This window comes from Rutidosis leptorrhynchoides, chromosome 4, assembly GCF_046630445.1.
Source record: "Rutidosis leptorrhynchoides isolate AG116_Rl617_1_P2 chromosome 4, CSIRO_AGI_Rlap_v1, whole genome shotgun sequence".
NCBI lineage: Eukaryota > Viridiplantae > Streptophyta > Magnoliopsida > Asterales > Asteraceae > Rutidosis > Rutidosis leptorrhynchoides.
The window spans coordinates 620,450,093-620,470,008 of record NC_092336.1 but is presented as its reverse complement, the minus strand read 5'-3'; the positions used below and the strand labels follow the sequence as shown (position 1 = coordinate 620,470,008).

At 33.9% G+C, this 19,916-nt stretch overlaps 1 protein-coding gene across 1 annotated transcript; it reads left to right on the top strand.

Moving 5' to 3' along the window:
* Positions 1 to 4,899: 4,899 nt before the first annotated feature.
* On the top strand, positions 4,900 to 9,422 carry LOC139904126 (probable LRR receptor-like serine/threonine-protein kinase At4g30520). The gene is made up of 11 exons (XM_071886059.1): positions 4,900 to 5,010; positions 5,131 to 5,263; positions 5,356 to 5,427; positions 5,527 to 5,670; positions 5,856 to 5,927; positions 6,019 to 6,078; positions 6,257 to 6,357; positions 6,438 to 6,572; positions 7,081 to 7,425; positions 7,916 to 8,295; positions 8,883 to 9,422. The coding sequence occupies exons 1-11, from the start codon at positions 4,923 to 4,925 to the stop codon at positions 9,234 to 9,236; spliced, it is 1,884 nt and encodes a 627-aa protein (XP_071742160.1). The 5' UTR covers positions 4,900 to 4,922; the 3' UTR covers positions 9,237 to 9,422.
* Positions 9,423 to 19,916: the final 10,494 nt, after the last annotated feature.

Sequence of the window (19,916 nt, the reverse complement as noted above, 5' to 3'; positions counted from 1 at the left end):
CAAGTGGTATTACAACGTTTAAAGTACAAATGAAACCTATGCGACACAATTTAAAGTAAAGTCAAAAGACGCTCCATGTATGCATGTATACTCGACATCCAAGCAAGTATCAAAATAGAGTGCGGAAGCATGTATCACTTAGCGTTCAAGGACCCGAGAAAAACATATAGAAACTGTCAACGAAAAACGTTGGTGAAATCATAGGTTTAGTAAGTATGTTGTATTGAACCACAAGATTTAATAGTTGATTATCCAAATCGTTTACATTCCAAAAGTTGTTGTTTGTATCACGAGCACCCAATTATCAAGGCTTAACTGAATAGTACCTCTGCATCATAGTGTTAGAACCTACACTATACCCGAAAATATATTTCATTCACCGACGGTAGCGAACCGTCCGAATGAGGGTTCGTTAAACCCGTATGGCCATACAATATAAGTTCTCGCTTACACCCTACAAGTGTAACTAATGATAATTGAACTTGAGGATTTTTTTTTCTAACTCGTACGTGGAATGTTTATTTTCGTACTTGTGTTCAAAGTATAAAAGTATAAAACGTCTATGTTCTCTCATCCCAAGTATAAGTATAAAAGAGTAAAAGTGGGACTATGATCTCACCTTGAGTGCACGGATGTAAATGTACTTCACAAAGTAAACGTGTGCAAGAACGTATGCTAGTCTCGACCTAAACAATAGGTTGTATCAATATCGGTAAAGTATGAAGTCGGTCAAAGTTATTCAATTAGTCATATGGCTCATTACGACTCGATTAATATAGCATGTGAGTCAAATTGTCAAGTTTCATGCAAGATATAAGTATAAAAGCATGTTAGAACGATTGCATAAGCATTTGGTTAAGTTTGACTAAAAGTCGAACTTGGTCAAAGTCAAAGTCAAAGTCAACGGGGTCGGGTATCCGACAATTTTTCCGTGATGAGAGATCATATATAAGCATGTTGGCCAAGTTTCATGTTAATCGGAGTTGCGGTTAAGCGGGGGTGAAAACGTGAAATCACAAAGTCATTTTGATCAGCCAGTTTCATCACTTCCAGAGCACTGCTCCGCGATCGCGAAGCTATGGGCTCCGCGATCGCGAGGGTTGGGATTCCAGGAGCCGTTGGTAAATTTTATCTAGTGCACGAACCAAACTTCAAACCAACACAAATCATGAACCGTAAACATTCAAAACACGTATCTTATATCGTTTGAAAGGTAATTTAATGAGGAATACAACTAAACATATTTCATCAAACAAAAACATCATTTACAGTAACCGAAATCTCATCGAATGATCATTTAATGCTCACCATTTAATGTTTCAAGCTCATAAATGCAATTAATGATTCGAAAACTTAACACACACATATAATACGTTGTTTCGTAGGTAATTATGCATACAATACTACTAAACACTTACAAACAACATTGCAAAACATTTAATGCATCAAAATTCATATTTAAGGCTACCAAACCCTAACCAAAAATCATAAACTCATCAATCATGTTATTGAAGTCTTTCTAAGTCAACCTACATACCAAATTGAAGCTAGTGATGCTAGTAACACATTTAATACATGCACCTTAACATCTAACAATATTTAATCAATCAAAACTCAAGATCAAACTAGTCACTTTTCATGTTCAAGCTAGTTGCACAAAAATGTCAAGAACGAGCAAACAAATCACATATTCATGTTATACTTGAGCCATAGACACTAATTAACACACTTTTAAGTTTAAAGATCAAGAACAAGAAATCTAGAGTTTTTGAAAAGCTCACCCCAAGCAATAAAATTGGTACCAAAATGAATGTCTTGATTAGTAGATCACAAATATGTAGTTTATTTTGATGTTGGATTGCTAGATTGGATTAAGATGATGATTCTTTGTTGTTGGGGTTTAAGAGGAAAGTGATAGTATTAAGATGAAAAGTGGGAGGTGAATGAATGCTGGGAGGTGGGTTTGACTAGTTCAACTAGTCACCACTTTGCCCACTTAACAACATTAGTCCCTCGAGTTTAAAGGCGGGTGCGTTAATTAACCAAACGAATTATTTTAATTATGCATTTTAACGGAAGACGTTATAATTAAATAACGGACTTAAATAATTAAACGGAAAGTAAACGGAAAAAGATGGGTTATTACATATATTAAGCTTGAATTTTTGCATTCTTGGCTTTAGCATCACTGTTATTATTTGCGTTTAGCAGACAAGGTATAATCATATCAACCAATAAACCTGCAACTAGATCCCTGAAACATTAAACAAAATGAACAAAAACGAAAAATACACTATTTACAACCTTAATTGAGCATCCATAAAATCTACGTCCTGGATTTTTGTTTGTCAATGATGTCGTAATGATAGCATAGGGAATACTGATAGAAAAGGGAACACTTTAAAATGGTTTTGAGGAGGTTTTTGTGATTTTATAATGCATTAAATTCTTGAACTTGACGAAGTTGTCCTCACATGATGCACACGTAACAATATTTAACGGTGAAAAACTAACGGGAGTTACACCCGGGGTCATCTGAGTCATAAAATGAATGATGAAGGTCAACGAGGTAAAAAAAATAAATGTTACATGTGTTATTTATTTACCTTATATACTAAAAGCGGTGACATATCTTGTAGTTTTAGTTAAATTTAATTGTAGTTTTGACTTTGCGTTCACATTACAATCGGTCCCTCAACTTCGCATATATTTCCACAACAGTCCCTCAAGTTTACATTTTTTAAGGGGTAAAAGTGTAAATATATAATTTAATTAAAATATAAGACATTAATTCCACCCGAATATATAACGGGTCCTATTTTCTCGCTGGGTGCGAGCTAAATTTTTCAGAGACCACTGTTCAACTCGAAAAATTCTTCCGAACCCACGGGACTAACTATACGCGAAACGGACACTCTAAAAAAAACGCTAAACACAACGACAACCCGTATCTTCCCGCTCGGCACGAGTTAAATGTTTTCGACGGTAGCGTCAGACTCGAAATAATTTTATGAACAAAAAAAAACTAACCACGTTCGAAACGGGCGCTTTTTAAAAAACGCTAAACACAACGACAGCTCGTATCTTCCTCCTCGACGCGAGTTAATTTTTTCCGACAGCACCGTTAGACTCGAAATAATTTTATCAACAAAACAAAACTAACTAAGTTCGAAACGGATACTTTTTAAAAAAACACTGAATACGCCGACACCTACAACGGCGCTTAACACACGACCCGTTTTTCCCTCTGTAAATACACAATGCTACATTAAATATGAATACGCAGGCCGAAATCCCCCACCGCAACGCGCGGGCCGGGCCGGACTAGTTTAAGGGTGCGTTTGTTTACCTCTTAATGGAATGGTTCAGCACTGAATGCTGAACCATTCAGCATTCTGCGCGTTTGTTTCTGACATCTGAATGATATCTGGTGCTGAATGGTTCAATATTCAGTGCTGAACCATTCAGAGTTACAACACTCTCTTAACCATTAAGAGGCTAAATTTTATGTAATATCTTTTTTAACCGTATCCATAACACTTATCAAATAAGTATATTGAAATTTTTGTTAATGTTAAACGATAACAAGTTGATTTAATTGATTCATATTGTTTATTCAAAATGATTATCAAACAGCTTATTGTCATTCAGAACTAAATTCACTCAAAGACTCTGAATCATTCAGATTATGAACCATCCAGCGCTAAATCATTCAGTTTTATCAAACGCACGACAAAGATGAGGAACCAAACATGCAATTTGGCCTTCTATATGTTTATTTATGATTTATACTTTATAATACTTAAATAAAATAATAACCATTATATAATATAATACTCCGTATATTGTACATGTAATATATACTCGGTATATAATATATTTATAATATAATATATAATAATAATAATAATAATAATACTGAATATTAATTGATATTTTTCGATTTTCAAAATGATATGAAAATGAAAATATGAATGGTTTCTATAAAGTACTCCATATCGACTCTTTAATTAGTTTTATGGCTTGTGCAGTGTTTTTAGTTAGTTTCTTGTTCTGTTGGGGGCAGTTGTTTTAGTGAAAGCTTGATTTATGTAAAAGATTTTATTTTTTTGAACCTTTTTTTTTTATACCTTTTTAATGTTTAAATCTACAACATTATCTTGATATTTCCATGATCACCATATGCAATTCTTGATATTAAAAATCATAAACGTACAAAAAGTACACTCTTCTCAAACACGCACAAGTAAAATTATGGGAAGTGATCCTCACATACTACTTTTTGATTTGTACACTTAATTATATATTTTATCCTTAATTATACGTATCATAATAATATAAGTTGAACTCTATAGATTAATTTAGGGTATAACTGTGAATTTATGTATAGAAGTGTACATGGATCAAAAAGTAGTGTGTGAGGATTCCTTAAAATTATTATAAGAACATTTTTTAATATGAAAATCAAACATTTTTTTTTATAAAATAGTCTTTTTTTAAAAGAAAAACTGTATATCTACTTGCCGCGCTTCACGTACGTAAAGCAATCAGAGCGACAGTAAAAAAATGAAAGAGACCGATATAAAAGAAAGCAAAGGAATAAGCGCATGTTAGCCGCATATGCGCACGTTAACTATTAAAGCAAAGCTAAATAAAACCCCAGAATTTACACTTAGCACCCCTCACTCACTGTCACTGACACCACCATATCATCTCCACCCTGATTCTCTTCTTTTTCTCTCTCTGTAAAATTACAAATGTTGTGACTTACCCAAATTTGCAGCACCCCCACCATTTTTATCTTTTATTCTTCATTTTAAGTAAAATAAAAACCAAAACTTTTTACTACTACTCATCATATAAGCACATTTATTTCATGTTATTTGATTTCCCCCTAAATTAATGTTCTTCACTTGCATTCAATGATCATTACCATGCTTCATACTCTTAGTTTTTTTCTTCTTTTGTTGCCTATCGTTTCTCTCTCCTATGAACCTCGCAATCCAGAAGGTTTTTATCGTCTTTTTCTTTCTGCAACAATATTTTCAAAATAATATTTTTGGGTTTTACTGGGTTTTTGATTTTGTATATGGGTTCTTAATTTCTTGAACTGAAATTGTGTTTTTGCAGTTATAGCTTTAATGACCATTAAAAATGGCTTAAATGATCCTCATGGAGCTCTTAACAATTGGGATGAATTTTCTGTTGACCCTTGTAGCTGGGCTATGATTACTTGTTCCCCTGATAATCTTGTCACTGGCATGTATGTCCTTTTCTACATCTGCATATATACATACATACATACTTTATCTATATCATAAGCTTACATTTTTTTACTGTTATATCTTATTACAGTGGAATTCCAAGTCAAGGTTTATCAGGAACACTATCTGGTGTTATTGCTAATCTCACAAACCTCCGGCAAGTGTAAGTGTTTGTAAATATGTAACCATATTTTTACTCTTTTTTTTTGTATACCGTTTTTTTAATGTGTTTAAAAAATATATATTTTCTTTAAAAAAACAGGTTACTGCAGAACAACAATATCTCCGGCCATATTCCGGCAGGAATAGGTCACCTTCCAAAGCTTCAGACATTGGATCTGTCAAACAATAAGCTAACTGGTCACGTGCCGGAGACACTCAGTCTTTTGAATGGCTTAGAATACCTGTAAGTATAACATGAGTAAAATTCCAAGAAATAATTTTTTTTTCCTAAGTTTCTCTCTCTAAAACTCCTTATAAGAAACATAATATTTGATGAGTCAATTTATTAAAATTGACTGTTAATTTTGGGTTTTTTGTTTGATAACATTTGACCCCATGTTTGTTTTGTGTTTGTCATGTAATGAGTAGAAGGTTGAATAACAACAGCTTGTCTGGAGCTATCCCTTTGTCTTTAGCTTCTGTTCCTCAACTTGCACTCTTGTGAGTTTGTATTTATTGATTTGTAAAGTCTTTATCTGTGATTAGTAAACAAAACATCATTGAAGCATTGACAAAATTTGTTTCATTTCAGAGATTTGTCTTACAATAATCTCAGTGGTCCTGTTCCAAAGTTTTCTGCAAGAACATTCAAGTATGTATTTCTAATATAATCTAATTAGTATATTCTAATAGAAACAATAAACAGCCCAGGCCCAAAATTAACCGGTTTGTCGAAAAGACTTGATTTTGGACCGGGTGTGTTTATAGGTGGATTATGTCTTTTTCTTGCTATTAAGATTATTAAAAATTGATTTTTTTTTTTGAAACAGTATTGTGGGTAATCCTATGATCTGTGGGAGTCATGTTAATGAAGGTTGTTACGCATCAACTATGCCAGAGCCTCTTTCGTTTGAAATTAATACATCTCAAGGTGTGAAGCTATGAAGAATTTGATTACCTTTTTTTTGTTTATATGATAAGTTTCGGTGTCTAAAAATTACAATTTTTCAGGGAAAAGTAAGTCGAAAAGAGTAGCAATTGCTCTTGGAATCAGTCTTGGTTGTTTGGTTCTTCTCATTGTGTCCCTTGGAGTTCTCTTATGGCAAAGAAGCAGGAATCAGAAGCAAAGTGTTCTTGATTTTAATGGTATGTGTGAATTCTTTTTCTGATGTTTGACCTCTTAGGTCAATTTATAAATCAGTTTTGATTCATTGTTTAATATGCCTTCAGCATATTTAAATGTAAATTAAGATAACCAAGATCATTATATTTATGATGCTAAATTAACAAATATAGTTTTATTATCTTCTCACTTGAATACACACTAGATTCCAATGAATTTGTCTCTTCATATACATCTTTGACTCTTTAGTTCAATATTACTAAGGGTGCATTTGTTTACTTCTTAATTGAATGATTCTAAGAATGGTTCAACAACGCTGATTGCCGAACCATTCAACATTAAGCGCGTTTGTGAATGACGGAATGGTTCATAAATGGTTCATATATAATATGATCTATGATTTAAGAATCCTTTATGCTAAGTTTGTACATATATGTATACAAAGTTTTCCTTTAAAGTTTCTAGGTTTGACCTTAATAATAAAAGTCGATTAGCTTCATCCATATCTAATTTAAACTTAACTGGTAGCAGACATACCAGAGGAGGGTTTAACGAGCTTAGGCAACTTAAGAAGTTTCACATTCAAAGAACTCCAATACGCAACCAACAATTTCAGCTCAAAAAACATTCTTGGAGCCGGCGGATTTGGTAACGTTTACAAGGGAAAGTTAGGAGACGGGACAATTGTAGCAGTCAAACGTTTGAAAGACATTAATGGCACCGCTGGAGAATCACAGTTCCGAACAGAACTGGAACTCATTAGCTTAGCGGTTCACCGAAATTTGCTCCGGTTAATCGGTTACTGTGCGACCCCGGTTGAAAGGCTCTTGGTTTACCCTTTCATGTCTAATGGCAGTGTAGCTTCCAGGCTTAAAGGTTTGTACTTTGTTGTTTGTAACCTTATTTACCTACTGTTTGTGGTACAACTCTGTACTGCACCATGCATCAGCTTAAAGTCAACTTACTTATTTTCAAATCAGGTTAAACCCATATGAAAGCAACAAACTTTGGTCTATTTCTATTTCAGGCAACTCTTATTGTTTGCGCAAATATCTCCCGCAAAAATTTTCGAAAACGTTGTTTAAGTCGCTAAATTTCCGTTATTTGTTAGCGAAACTTAACTGCAAAGGTTACCACTGTTTTACTTCTTATAATTATTATAATTTTTAACGATTAACGGTTAAGAATTTTCTTAATCCCTAACTATTCGAGCTGATGTGGTGTATGGTCCTGATTGACCATTTCCAAAACAAATGTAAAATAAGTTTTTGTTACTATTACAAAGTGGCTAAGGTTCGCTACATAATTCTGGTGTTTCTTTTTATCTATGATCTATATTTAATTAAAGTTACTATTTGGATTTTAGGTAAGCCATCATTGGACTGGAACGCACGAAAGAGAATAGCAATAGGAGCTGCAAGAGGCTTGTTGTATCTGCACGAGCAATGCGATCCAAAGATCATACACCGAGACGTTAAGGCGGCTAACGTTCTTTTAGATGAGTTTCAAGAGGCTGTTGTGGGTGATTTTGGGCTCGCTAAACTCCTTGATCATGCTGATTCGCATGTGACTACAGAGGTTCGTGGTACGGTGGGCCACATTGCACCTGAATATCTGTCTACGGGCCAGTCATCAGAGAAAACTGACGTATTCGGTTTCGGGATTTTGTTGCTCGAACTTATAACTGGAATGAGAGCTTTTGAGTTTGGGAAAACGGCTAATCAGAAAGGTGCAATGCTTGAATGGGTAAGTTTTTTTTTTATAAACTTGTTACTTTTTGCATTCATTTCATAGTCGTAGACGCATTGACAACTTGTACATTGTACCTTCCAACCTGCTATCATGTACACGCATTACCAGTTGTACCATGTTCCCTAGCTAATGGTGATATTAATCTTTGAAACATATACAGTTAACTTGTACCTTGAATCGTAAATGATGCATTAACTACTTGTACCACATTTATAAGTGACGGTAGAAGGTTTTTCCCTGAGACCTCTTGCAAAGAACTCAGGGCCCAACCACTCGGCTATCTTGTAGCACATTTATAAGTAGCATTAAAACGCTTAAACCTAGGCATGCTATAATGTTCAAGTGTTTTTAGTTCTATCATGTGTCATGTTACTAATTTTAGACACGGTACCTTAATTGATGACTTGTACATTTAAACGCTTAAACCTACTATACTTGCTTCTATGACACATCACCTACTACCGTTTGGTCTGGCCGTTAGGGTCAGTATCAAGGTGTACAAGACCTGGACCACTTGTACTGTACAATCCTTCACTGCACAATGTACAAGTTTACTAAACATTGAAAATGTTTTATATCAGGTGAAAAAATCGCACCAAGATAAGAAGGTTGAAGTGTTAGCGGACAAAGAGCTGGGAACCAACTATGATCAAATAGATGTGGGTGAGATGCTACAAGTAGCGTTACTATGTACACAATACACCCCGGCCCACCGACCACGAATGTCGGAAGTGGTTAGGATGCTCGAGGGGGACGGTTTAGCCGAAAAATGGGCAGCAACACATAACCAAATAAATCTCAACACCTTAAGAAAAAATGGGATGGTCCAAAAAATTGATGACAATGATGATGACTATACATCAAGCATGCTTGGGGTGATGTTGATGGATGATGACCATGATGCCCATGCCATGGAGCTCTCTGGTCCTAGGTGATCATAAAATGTTAAATAACCAGATAGAAATAGTAAGGAATGAAGTGCTACATTTGGTAATGTTTTATTTTATTTTTTTAGTGATTATTATTTAATTATATGCGAAGTGGAGGTATATTGTTGGTAGATAATTAAATATGTTTGAGATGTTTTAATTTTATTCTCTCTAGATAGGGTTTGGTGTATTTCAGAACTAATATAACTTGTACAAAGAATATGTTATTGGTTACTTAATGAACTTGTTAAAGTGATATTGAGGAGTCTATTGAATTTGTTATTGGTTAGTTAAGACGTTACAAAATAATGATGTGGGTTTGTGTTGTGTGTGTCCCAACGCAAAAGAAGATAAAGCAAAAAAAGTATGTTTGTTTTGACTAAAAGTTGGCCGAGACAAGGTCTCTTTTTCCCAGTCATGCTCTTCTTGTTCTCACTTGCCCTTTTTCTTCTAAAATATTACTGTAGTACACTATTTTTATATAATTTATTTGGTATCTTGAATCTTGAATATGTTAGAGCTATCGGTTAGAGTGTTAAACATGTATAGTGTTAAATATGTATGCAAAAGAAACAAATGTTTGTGTATAAGCTTAGGAAAACTTTCCACTATCACTAATTATTTTTGGAGTACTAGGTAACTCTTGAGTTTAGATGCAAGACAATTTGGTGGATCTAAAAACGATCCTATAAATGGTATCAAAGCGGGGTGACAAGGGTGTCGAGTACTAGAGAACTCTTGAGCTTATATGCAGAACAATTTAGTGGACCTAAAAACGATCCTACATAATATATAAAAAAAAAAAAAAAAGGCAACCAAAACCTCTAATTAAGCCTCCAATAGAAGCATTTTCCATTTTCAATTTTCAATTTTCAATAATATTAATATTAATAATAAAAAATGAAATTTTAAAAACGCATGGATAATTTTAGAGTATTCCGAGAAAGTACTACTATCGTTATTACAGTTGCTCTTAATTCTTTGTCACTTAATTTGTTATTTAATCTGCAAATTTGATCTGTTTTTGAGAGAATCAGACACCTCTTTCACTAAGAGCTAAATGTAAATAGAGACAAATTTAGGAGAAAAAAAATAAACAATCCCCTAAGCAACGTTCTGCACTGACTGATAACGTTGTTAATACATTGCAACTCTTGTTGCACCTATGTTAAGAGTAGGTAATTGAGATCCGATCATATCTAAGATTAAGAAGCGTCTTGCGTCTTGAAAGGCGAACATTATATCTTTATGAGACCGGCTTACTCTTATCAAGTCAGTTCTTGGAGGACTTGGTACCTACTATGTCTTTATCCAAAACCCCTTTCAATTTATTCGCACCATGGAGTCTTTACGTGCTTCTTTCTTTTAGATAGTAAAGGACAATGCAAGTAAAATTCATTGGGTAAATTGGACCATTCTTAACTCTTATGAGAATGATTGTTTAAACGTTGCAAGTCTTTCTTCTCTAAACCTTGACCTATGATAATGCTAAAAACGAACATATATTTCATAGCATTATCCTTCAAGAAAGACAAGCTTTTAGTTGCAGTTGTTCTATTTACAAGTTATATTCGTTTAAATAATAAAAGGTGAAGACAAAAGACAGATTCGACGATTTGAAGACGCAAACGACCAAAAAGCTAAAAAGTACAAAGTACAATCCAAGTGGTTCAAATTATTGATAAGAAACTTCTAAAAATTACAAGAGTACAAGCCGCAAAAAGCAAAGTACAAGATATTAAATTGTACGAACCGAGACATGAACCAACTTTCAGCGCGCGACGCAACCGACCAAAAATTACAAGTCAACTATGCACAAGAATATAATATAATATATAATTAATTATATATAATATTATATATTATAATTATACGCAGCCCACGTTTTGATTTCATCTATGAGCTGGATTCCAGACCTCCGCACTCGCGGAGGTGTAAAGCATAAAAGCTCAGCACTCGCGGAGCTCTACAGTGAAACGTGGGCCTATAAAAGGCCGCGCATTCTGATCGATTTCATCACTCCTTTTTCAATCTCTCTCTCACGATATATATATATATATATATATATATATATATATATATATATATATATATATATATATATATATATATAATTTATAATTTTAATTTTAATTTGAGATTAATAATAATAAGGTTATGTTAGCGAATGTTTTAAGATTGTAAGTCGAAATTCTGTCCGTGTAACGCTACGCTATTAATACTCATTGTAAGTTATGTTCAACCTTTTTAAATTAATGTCTCGTAGCTAAGTTATTATTATGCTTATTTAAATCGAAGTAATCATGATGTTGGACTAAATATTAAAGACGGGGTTATTGGGCTTTGTACCATAATTGGGGTTTGGACAAAAGACCGACACTTGTGAAAATTGGATTATGGACTATTAATGGACTTTATATTTGTTTAACTGAATGATAGTTCGTTAATTTAATATAGAGATTTACAATTTGACGTATCTATAAATAACCATATACACTCGATCGGACACGATGGCCGGGATATTTATAAATACTAATAATCGTTCATTTAACCGGACACGAGAATGGATTAATAGTCAATAGACTCATTAAAACAGGGGTGAATTATGTACAAGGACACTTGGCGTAATTGTTAACAAAGTATTAAAATCTTGGGTTACACGCAGTCGATATCCTGGTGTAATTATTAAACAAAGTATTAAGACCTTGTTACAGTTTAAGTCCCCAATTAGTTGGAATATTTGACTTCGGATATAAGGATAAATTGACGAGGACACTCGCACTTTATATTTATGACTGATGGACTGTTATGGATAAAAACCAGATGGACATATTGAATAATCCAGGACAATGGACAATTAACCCATGGTAATAAACTAAAATCAACACGTCAAACATCATGATTACGGAAGTTTAAATAAGCATAATTCCTTTATTTCATATTTCATCGCACTTTTATTTACTGTCATTTTATTTATTGCATTTTTAATTATCGTACTTTTTAATTATCGCACTTTTAATTTATTGTCATTTTATTTATCGCACTTTAATTTATCGCACTTTAATTATCGTTATTTATTTTACGCTTTAAATTAAGCTATATTTATTTTTGATATTTTACATTAGGTTTTAACTGCGACTAAAGTTTTAAAATCGACAAACCGGTCATTAAACGGTAAAACCCCCTTTTTATAATAATAATACTACTTATATATATATATATATATATATATATATATATATATATATATATATATATATATATATATATATATATATATATACAACTATAGTTTAAAAATATAGCGTTAAACTTGGCTAGCTCCCTGCGGAACGAACCGGACTTACTAAAAACTACACTACTGTACGATTAGGTACACTGCCTATAGTGTTGTAGCAAGGTTTAGGTATATCCACTCTATAAATAAATAAATAAGTTGTGTAAAATTGTATCGTATTTAATAGTATTTCGCAATAAAAATATAACTATTTCGTACCCCTCTGCTTTAACATCAAGTATTTTTGGCACCGCTGCCGGGGAACTTCGTAAACGCCGAAAGCGAAACGCTATAAAAAAAAGAGATTTTTATTAGAATTTTAATCTATTTTTGTAAAAATATAAGTTTTATTTAAGTTATATTTTATAAAAACTAAAAAAATCAAATATAAAAAAAAAAAACTGAACTGGGCCAGTTTATTTTCGAAACCCAAAATAAATTTTAAATTAAAAATTGAACTGGGCCGAACTGTTTAATCCCAACCAGCGAACCCAATATTATTAAATTCCGCACTCGCGGAGATATTGGGCAGCAGACATCCGCACTCGCGGAGCCTGCTCTGGCTGCAAACCTAGTACATAATTAATACTAATTAGAGTTTTTATTTAATTATTATTATTATTAACCTAATAAGGGTTAAGTATTTTATTAATTAGTTTTAGTTTATTTTATTTTGAATTTTTAAGTATTAATTAGTTTTATTAAATATAAAATTGATACCTTTATAAAATAGCAATATAAAAATAATATTTTTATAAAAATTGTATTTTTATAACTTCAAGTTTTATCTTTATATTTTGTATCTTTTTATTCGTATTTATATATTTATCGTTCGTAATTAGTTTTAAGATTAGTATTTTGCCGTAGTTATTTTATATTTCTATATTTTTAGACTTTGCCGTAAAATCCCTTAAGTGTTTTTTCTTTAGACTAAGATTTAGGTGCTTTAGAATTTTACATCGTCGCTTATCGCCTTAATATTTTATAGATTTTAGTGACTTTTAAGTTATTGCCGTTTTGAATATAGAATTCCTTTTAAGCATTAATACCTTTAGACGTAAGTTTTAATTTTTAGTACCTTTTAAGTTTCGACGCACTACTCTCTTATTATTATTTTTCGATCTTTGTTTTTCGACGCTTATTTTTCGACCTTTTAGTTTCTGACGCACTCTTTTTCCTTCTTATTTCTCGACGCTCTAGTTTTTAGGACATAGAATTTTCTATTTCTTCTCTAAAATTTCTTTAAACTTCGACGAAAAATTATTTTAAGTGGTTAAATTGATAGACATCCAAAATTTTCTGGTTCGTAGTAATAGTTGAATTTGCTAGTGGCGAGTTGTGGGCTTCCGATTTAAAGGGTCCTGGCTACCTGCTGCATCTATTGGCTATTCGAAACGTGGGCAAAATCAGAAAAGTCTATTAATTTGATAACTTATATAATTTTTATTTTTATAACTAATAGGATATTCAGTGAATGCACCGAGCAAAACGTTCACCACCTTTCATACATTCACCACCTGTAACTCGATCAAGACATCTAGCCAATATTGTCGCCGTTGATTTTTCTGTAGAATCGTCATCTAGTCGACCAAGTACTCCAATTCAAATTTCCGATAATCCATTTTTTGAACCCGACCTCACAATTGAGAATCCGGAGGATATTCAGGGACAATTCAGAGATCCTGAACCACTAATCATTCCTCCTGAACCACAAATCACTCATCCAGAGATTGTCGAGGAAGAAACCATTAAATCAGAATCCTCTAGTGATTCAGATTCAACAAATTCAATCATGGAGAATCTGGAACCTCTAAGTATGGAAGACCGAATGAGAGCTAAACGCACTGGTCAAGGTCACGCAATTACTCAATCAGATATTAATGCGCCAGATTATGAAATAAAAGGACAAATCCTACACATGGTAACTAATCAATGCCAATTTAGTGGTGCGCCGAAGGAAGATCCAAATGAACATCTTCGAACCTTTAATAGGATTTGTACTCTATTTAAAATCAAAGAAGTGGAGGATGAACAGATATATCTCATGTTATTTCCCTGGACTTTAAAGGGAGAAGCCAAAGATTGGTTGGAATCGTTACCTGAAGGGGCGATTGATACATGAGATGTTTTAGTTGAAAAATTTCTTAAACAATTCTTTCCGGCATCTAAAGCCGTAAGACTTCAAGGAGAAATTGTTACGTTCACACAAAAGCCAAATAAAACTCTATATGAGGCGTGGACAAGATTTGGAAAGTTATTAAGAGGATGTCCGCAACATGGTTTAGACACTTATCAAATAGTACAAATATTCTACCAAGGATGCGACAACACTACATGCAAAGACATCGATATAGCAGCTGGTGGTTCCATTATGAAGAAAACCGTAACTGAAGCTTACAAAATTTTTGATAACACTGCTTCCCACTCACATGAGTGGCATCAAGAAAAAGATATCGTTAGATCATCTAAAGCGGCTAGAGCCGATTCTAGCCATGACTTTGATTCCATTTCTGCAAAGATAGATGTTGTCGAAAGACGAATGGAAAAGATGACTAAAGATATTCACTCAATACGAATTAGTTGTGAGCAGTGTGGAGTACCACATTTGACAAAAGATTGTCTCAGTATTGAACAAACAATGGAACAAAGAGAGAATGTTTCATACATAAACCAAAGGCCTGGAAATAATTATCAGAATAATTATCAACCGCCAAGACCAAACTACAATCAAAATCAGAATTATAACCGAAATGTTCCATACAACAACTAACAAGGTCCTAGTAATCAACAAGTATCCAATAATACTTACAATCAGCAAAGACCTATTTTTTAAAATAAACCACCACAAACCGATGATAAAAAGCCAAATTTAGAAGATATGATGTCGAAGCTAGTTGAATCTCAAACGCAGTTTTTCACATCTCAGAAACAAACCAATGAACAAAATGCTCAAGCATTTAGAAATCAACAAGCTTCAATCCAAAATATGGAACAAGAAGTGAGCAACCTAGCAAGGTTGATAGGTGAAAGAAAACCGGGAAGTCTACCTAGCGATACAAATGCTAACCCCCGGAATGAAATAGCTAAAGCCATTACCACAAGAAGTGGTATTACACTTAAACCACCTGAAATACCTGTAAATTCTGATGACTCTATTCCTACTCCACAAGAACCACAATCTGAGCAAGAAAAGGAAACAGAACCGGTAGTTGAAAAGGTTAATGAAGATAACATAGTTAAGTCAAAGCCTTATGTTAAACCATACCAACCACCACTTCCTTATCCGAGTAAAATGAGAAAAGAAAGACTTGAAGCCGAGCAATCCAAATTCTTGGATATGTTTAAACAAATAAATGTCAATCTTCCTTTCATTGATGTGATTTTAGGAATGCCTAAATATGCCAAATTTCTGAAAGATCTAATTACAAATAGAAAGAAAATGGAATAACTCTCGGCTGTTACTATGAATGCTAATTGTTCTGCAGTGTTGTTGAATAAAATACCAGAAAAATTATCAGATCCAGGAAGTTTCACAATTCCATGTTTTCTGGGTAGTCTTAGTTCAATAGAAGCATTGGCAGACTTAGGTGCTAGTATAAATTTAATGCCGTATTCACTATAAGCTAAACTAGACCTTGGGGAATTAAAACCAACACGAATAAGTATACAACTATCCGACCGATCAGTAAAATATCCTAGAGGGATAATGGAGAACATGCTAGTTAAAGTTGGTACTTTAGTATTTCCAGTAGATTTTGTTATTCTGGACATGGAAGAAGATTCTCGAGTTCCTCTTATATTAGGAAGACCATTCTTAAACACGGCTAAAGCAATAATAGACGTGTTCGGTAAGAAACTGACCCTAAGTATAGAGGACGAGAGTGTTACCTTTTCTGTTGATAGAGCCATGCAACAACCGCAATCTGCAGATGATACATGTTATTATATTCAAAATATAGATTCACATGCAGAATTGTTAGAAGAATTTTCAGAATTACAAGGAACAGGAGAATGTTCTTTAGGAGAAGGAACTGAACCAATTGATGAAGTTGAAATGTTAGCTACACTCATGGCTAATAATTATGAACCAACAACAGAAGAACTTCAAATGTTAAAAGAAGAAGACAGATATCGATACAAATCATCGATAGAAGAACCACCGACATTAGAGTTAAAACCACTTCTAAACCATTTGGAATATGCTTATTTACATGGTGAATCTGAATTACCTGTAATAATATTGTCTTCTCTTACAGAAAATGAAAAATCTCAACTCATTTCTGTGTTAAAAGCTCATAAACCAGCTATTGCATGGAAGATTCATGATATTAAAGGCATAAGTCCTTCGTATTGCACACATAAAATCCTTATGGAAGAAGGTCATAAAACGTATGTGCAACGCCAACGAAGACTAAATCCTAATATGCAAGATGTTGTTAAGAAAGAAATTATTAAACTGCTCGATGCAGGTTTAATTTATCCAATCTCTGATAGTCCATGGGTAAGCCCAGTTCAATGCGTACCTAAGAAGGGTGGCATGACTGTTATCACTAATGAAAAAAATGAGCTTATTCCTACTAGGACTGTAACAGGATGGCATGTTTGTATTGATTATAGAAAATTAAATTACGCCACCAGAAAAGATCACTTTCCATTACCTTTCATTGATCAAATGTTGGAAAGGTTAGCTGGAAATAGTTACTATTGTTTTCTTGACGGTTTTTCTGGATATTTTCAAATTCCAATAGCACCCGAGGATCAAGAGAAAACCACATTCACGTTCCCTTATGGTACTTTTGCTTATAAACGCATGCCATTTGGACTTTGCAACGCCCCTGCAACCTTTCAAAGGTGCATGATGGCGATTTTTCTCTACATGATAGAAGAATGCATGGAAGTTTTCATGGATGACTTTTCAGTCTTCGGTGATACATTTAAAACATGTCTAGTTAATCTTGAACGAATGCTTATTAGATGCGAGCAATCAAATCTAGTTCTTAATTGGGAGAAATGCCATTTCATGGTTAAAGAAGGCATCGTTCTTGGTCATAAAATTTCAAAGGAAGGAATTGAAGTGGATAGAGCTAAAGTAGATGTAATTGCAAAACTTCCACATCCCACCAATGTTAGAGGAGTTAGGAGTTTTCTAGGGCATGCCGGTTTTTACCGACGTTTCATAAAAGACTTTTCTAAAATTGCCACTCCTATGAATAAACTCCTAGAAAAGGATGCTCCATTCATCTTTTTAGATGAATGCATCAAATCTTTTAATATTCTTAAAGAAAAACTCACTAATGCGCCGATCATGATAACTCCAAATTGGAATCTACCATTTGAACTTATGTGCGATGCAAGTGATTTTGCAATGGGATCCGTTTTAGGACAAAAGATTGAAAAACGATTTCAACCTATCTATTACGCTAGTAAGATGTTAAAAGGAGCACAAACGAATTAAACAACTACTGAAAAAGAACTCCTTGCTATTGTCTTTGCTTTTGACAAATTTCGTTCATATCTCGTTCTATCTAAAACGGTGGTCTATACCGACCATTCTGCTCTTAGATATCTATTTTCAAAACAAGATGCCAAACCACGATTAATCCATTGGATCTTACTCTTACAAGAGTTCAATATTGAAATCCGAGACAAAAAGTGAAACAACCCAACCCGTATTCCATACGATAATTTTTTTTTTATTAATACACATTTACGCGCCAATTAAATATGTAAACCATTCCACAAGTTCCATTTAAAACGTACCACAATTTAAATGTTTACAAGGCACGAAGGCCATTAATTAAGTTTAATACAAGTTCGACCCACTACAAATGATAGTTTATAATCCAAACGACACTTCGAGCATGGTTTGGGACTAAACTATCCAAAACGTTAGGCCAACTTCCAAAAGCTACAAATCCAAAAGCGTCCCCTAGAAAATAAAGCGGGATCTCTAATCCAACCGAATGCCCTTACCCTTGTCCACGCCGGAGCCTATAAAAAGATAAACACCGAGAGGGTAAGCTAAAGCTTAGTGAATGCAATAATTATACACATACATATATAATATACCTACTTGCAAACACTCATTACACATACCGAATACATGTTAGCAACACAATTTGCTTATCATCAATACGAGGCTACCAACCTCCAATACCACAAGCTAGCATAACAATCGCATAATTATATATGTAACTCGAACGATATAATAAGCTCTCGCTTACAACACAATAACCATGGTTAACCAATCGTACAAGGGAATGGCGCCCGCAAAAGGCCATCGGAGTTCACAACATCCATTAGTGTACTTAGCACCTCGTATCGCTAACCCCCGGGTGGCATCTTAACACCTCGATATTTCACCCTCGGGTGGCGTCTTAACACCTCGACACTTCACCCTTTATTATAGAGTGGCGTCTTAACACCTCGACACTTCACTCCTAGGTGGCATCTTAACACCTCGATGCTTCACCTCAAGTGGCATCTTAACACCTCGATGCTTCACTCGTCACGTGAAACGTGGTGTCTTAGCACCTCGACACTTCACATCTCACGCTACAACAAATAGATACATTATATACCTACACATATAATTATTCCACTCACCTTAACGATTCGGTGACGGTTTTATACCTCCACAAGCTCCAAAGCAAAGTACCTAATATAATAAGTACTTCAATCAACACAATACCTAGTTGGACTAAATACCAACAATTCACTTATGTGCATTTAATGACTTAATGCATTAAATGCCCCATTTTCACCAAAACCGCCCTTAAGGGTCAAGACTCAACTTCAATCACTAAAGCTAGTGAATTAAAGTCTACTAACACAAACTTGGGTATTTCATACCCACTTCACCCAATTAGGTCAACTAGTACTCATTTGACCCATTTTAAATACTTAGACTCACAATCGAGTCAAACTTACCCATTAACACTTCGTTCATAAATTTAAAGGTGTATTAATGATTAATAACACCATTTAACACTTACAACCCCAAATCATAAGACCAAACCCTAGATTATGGCTATTTAGGGTTTCCTTTTATCACCTAACCCAAATCCACCAATATTACCCCCAAATGGGTCTTACAAGTTTCAAATGAACCAAACCCTAGCATAAACTAATTAAAACTCAAAACATGAAGTTAGGACTTACCAACACTATCCTTTTGTAGCTATGAACAAGGAGAACAACTTTAATTCTTGCTCCAAGGTTTGATTCACAAATCTCCACTCTCAAATCTCACTTGAAATCAAATGGGTTTTTAAGTTTTGAGAGTAAATGGAGAAAGAAAAGGGAAATGAAATGAACAAAATGGATGAGTGGTGGATGATTAGTGCTCCAATCAGATCTAGATGTAAAATGATGATTTTGCCCTTGAACCACTTATTTTAAAAACAAAA

What these genes read in the sequence shown, in the direction of transcription:
- LOC139904126 (XM_071886059.1), top strand. Translation starts at nt 4,923, where the DNA reads ATGATCATTACCATGCTTCATACTCTTAGTTTTTTTCTTCTTTTGTTG. An exon ending in AAGTGTTCTTGATTTTAATG is followed by an intron (nt 6,573 to 7,080) that starts GTATGTGTGAAT and finishes AACTGGTAGCAG; the next exon opens with ACATACCAGAGGAGGGTTTA. An exon ending in TGTAGCTTCCAGGCTTAAAG is followed by an intron (nt 7,426 to 7,915) that starts GTTTGTACTTTG and finishes TTTGGATTTTAG; the next exon opens with GTAAGCCATCATTGGACTGG.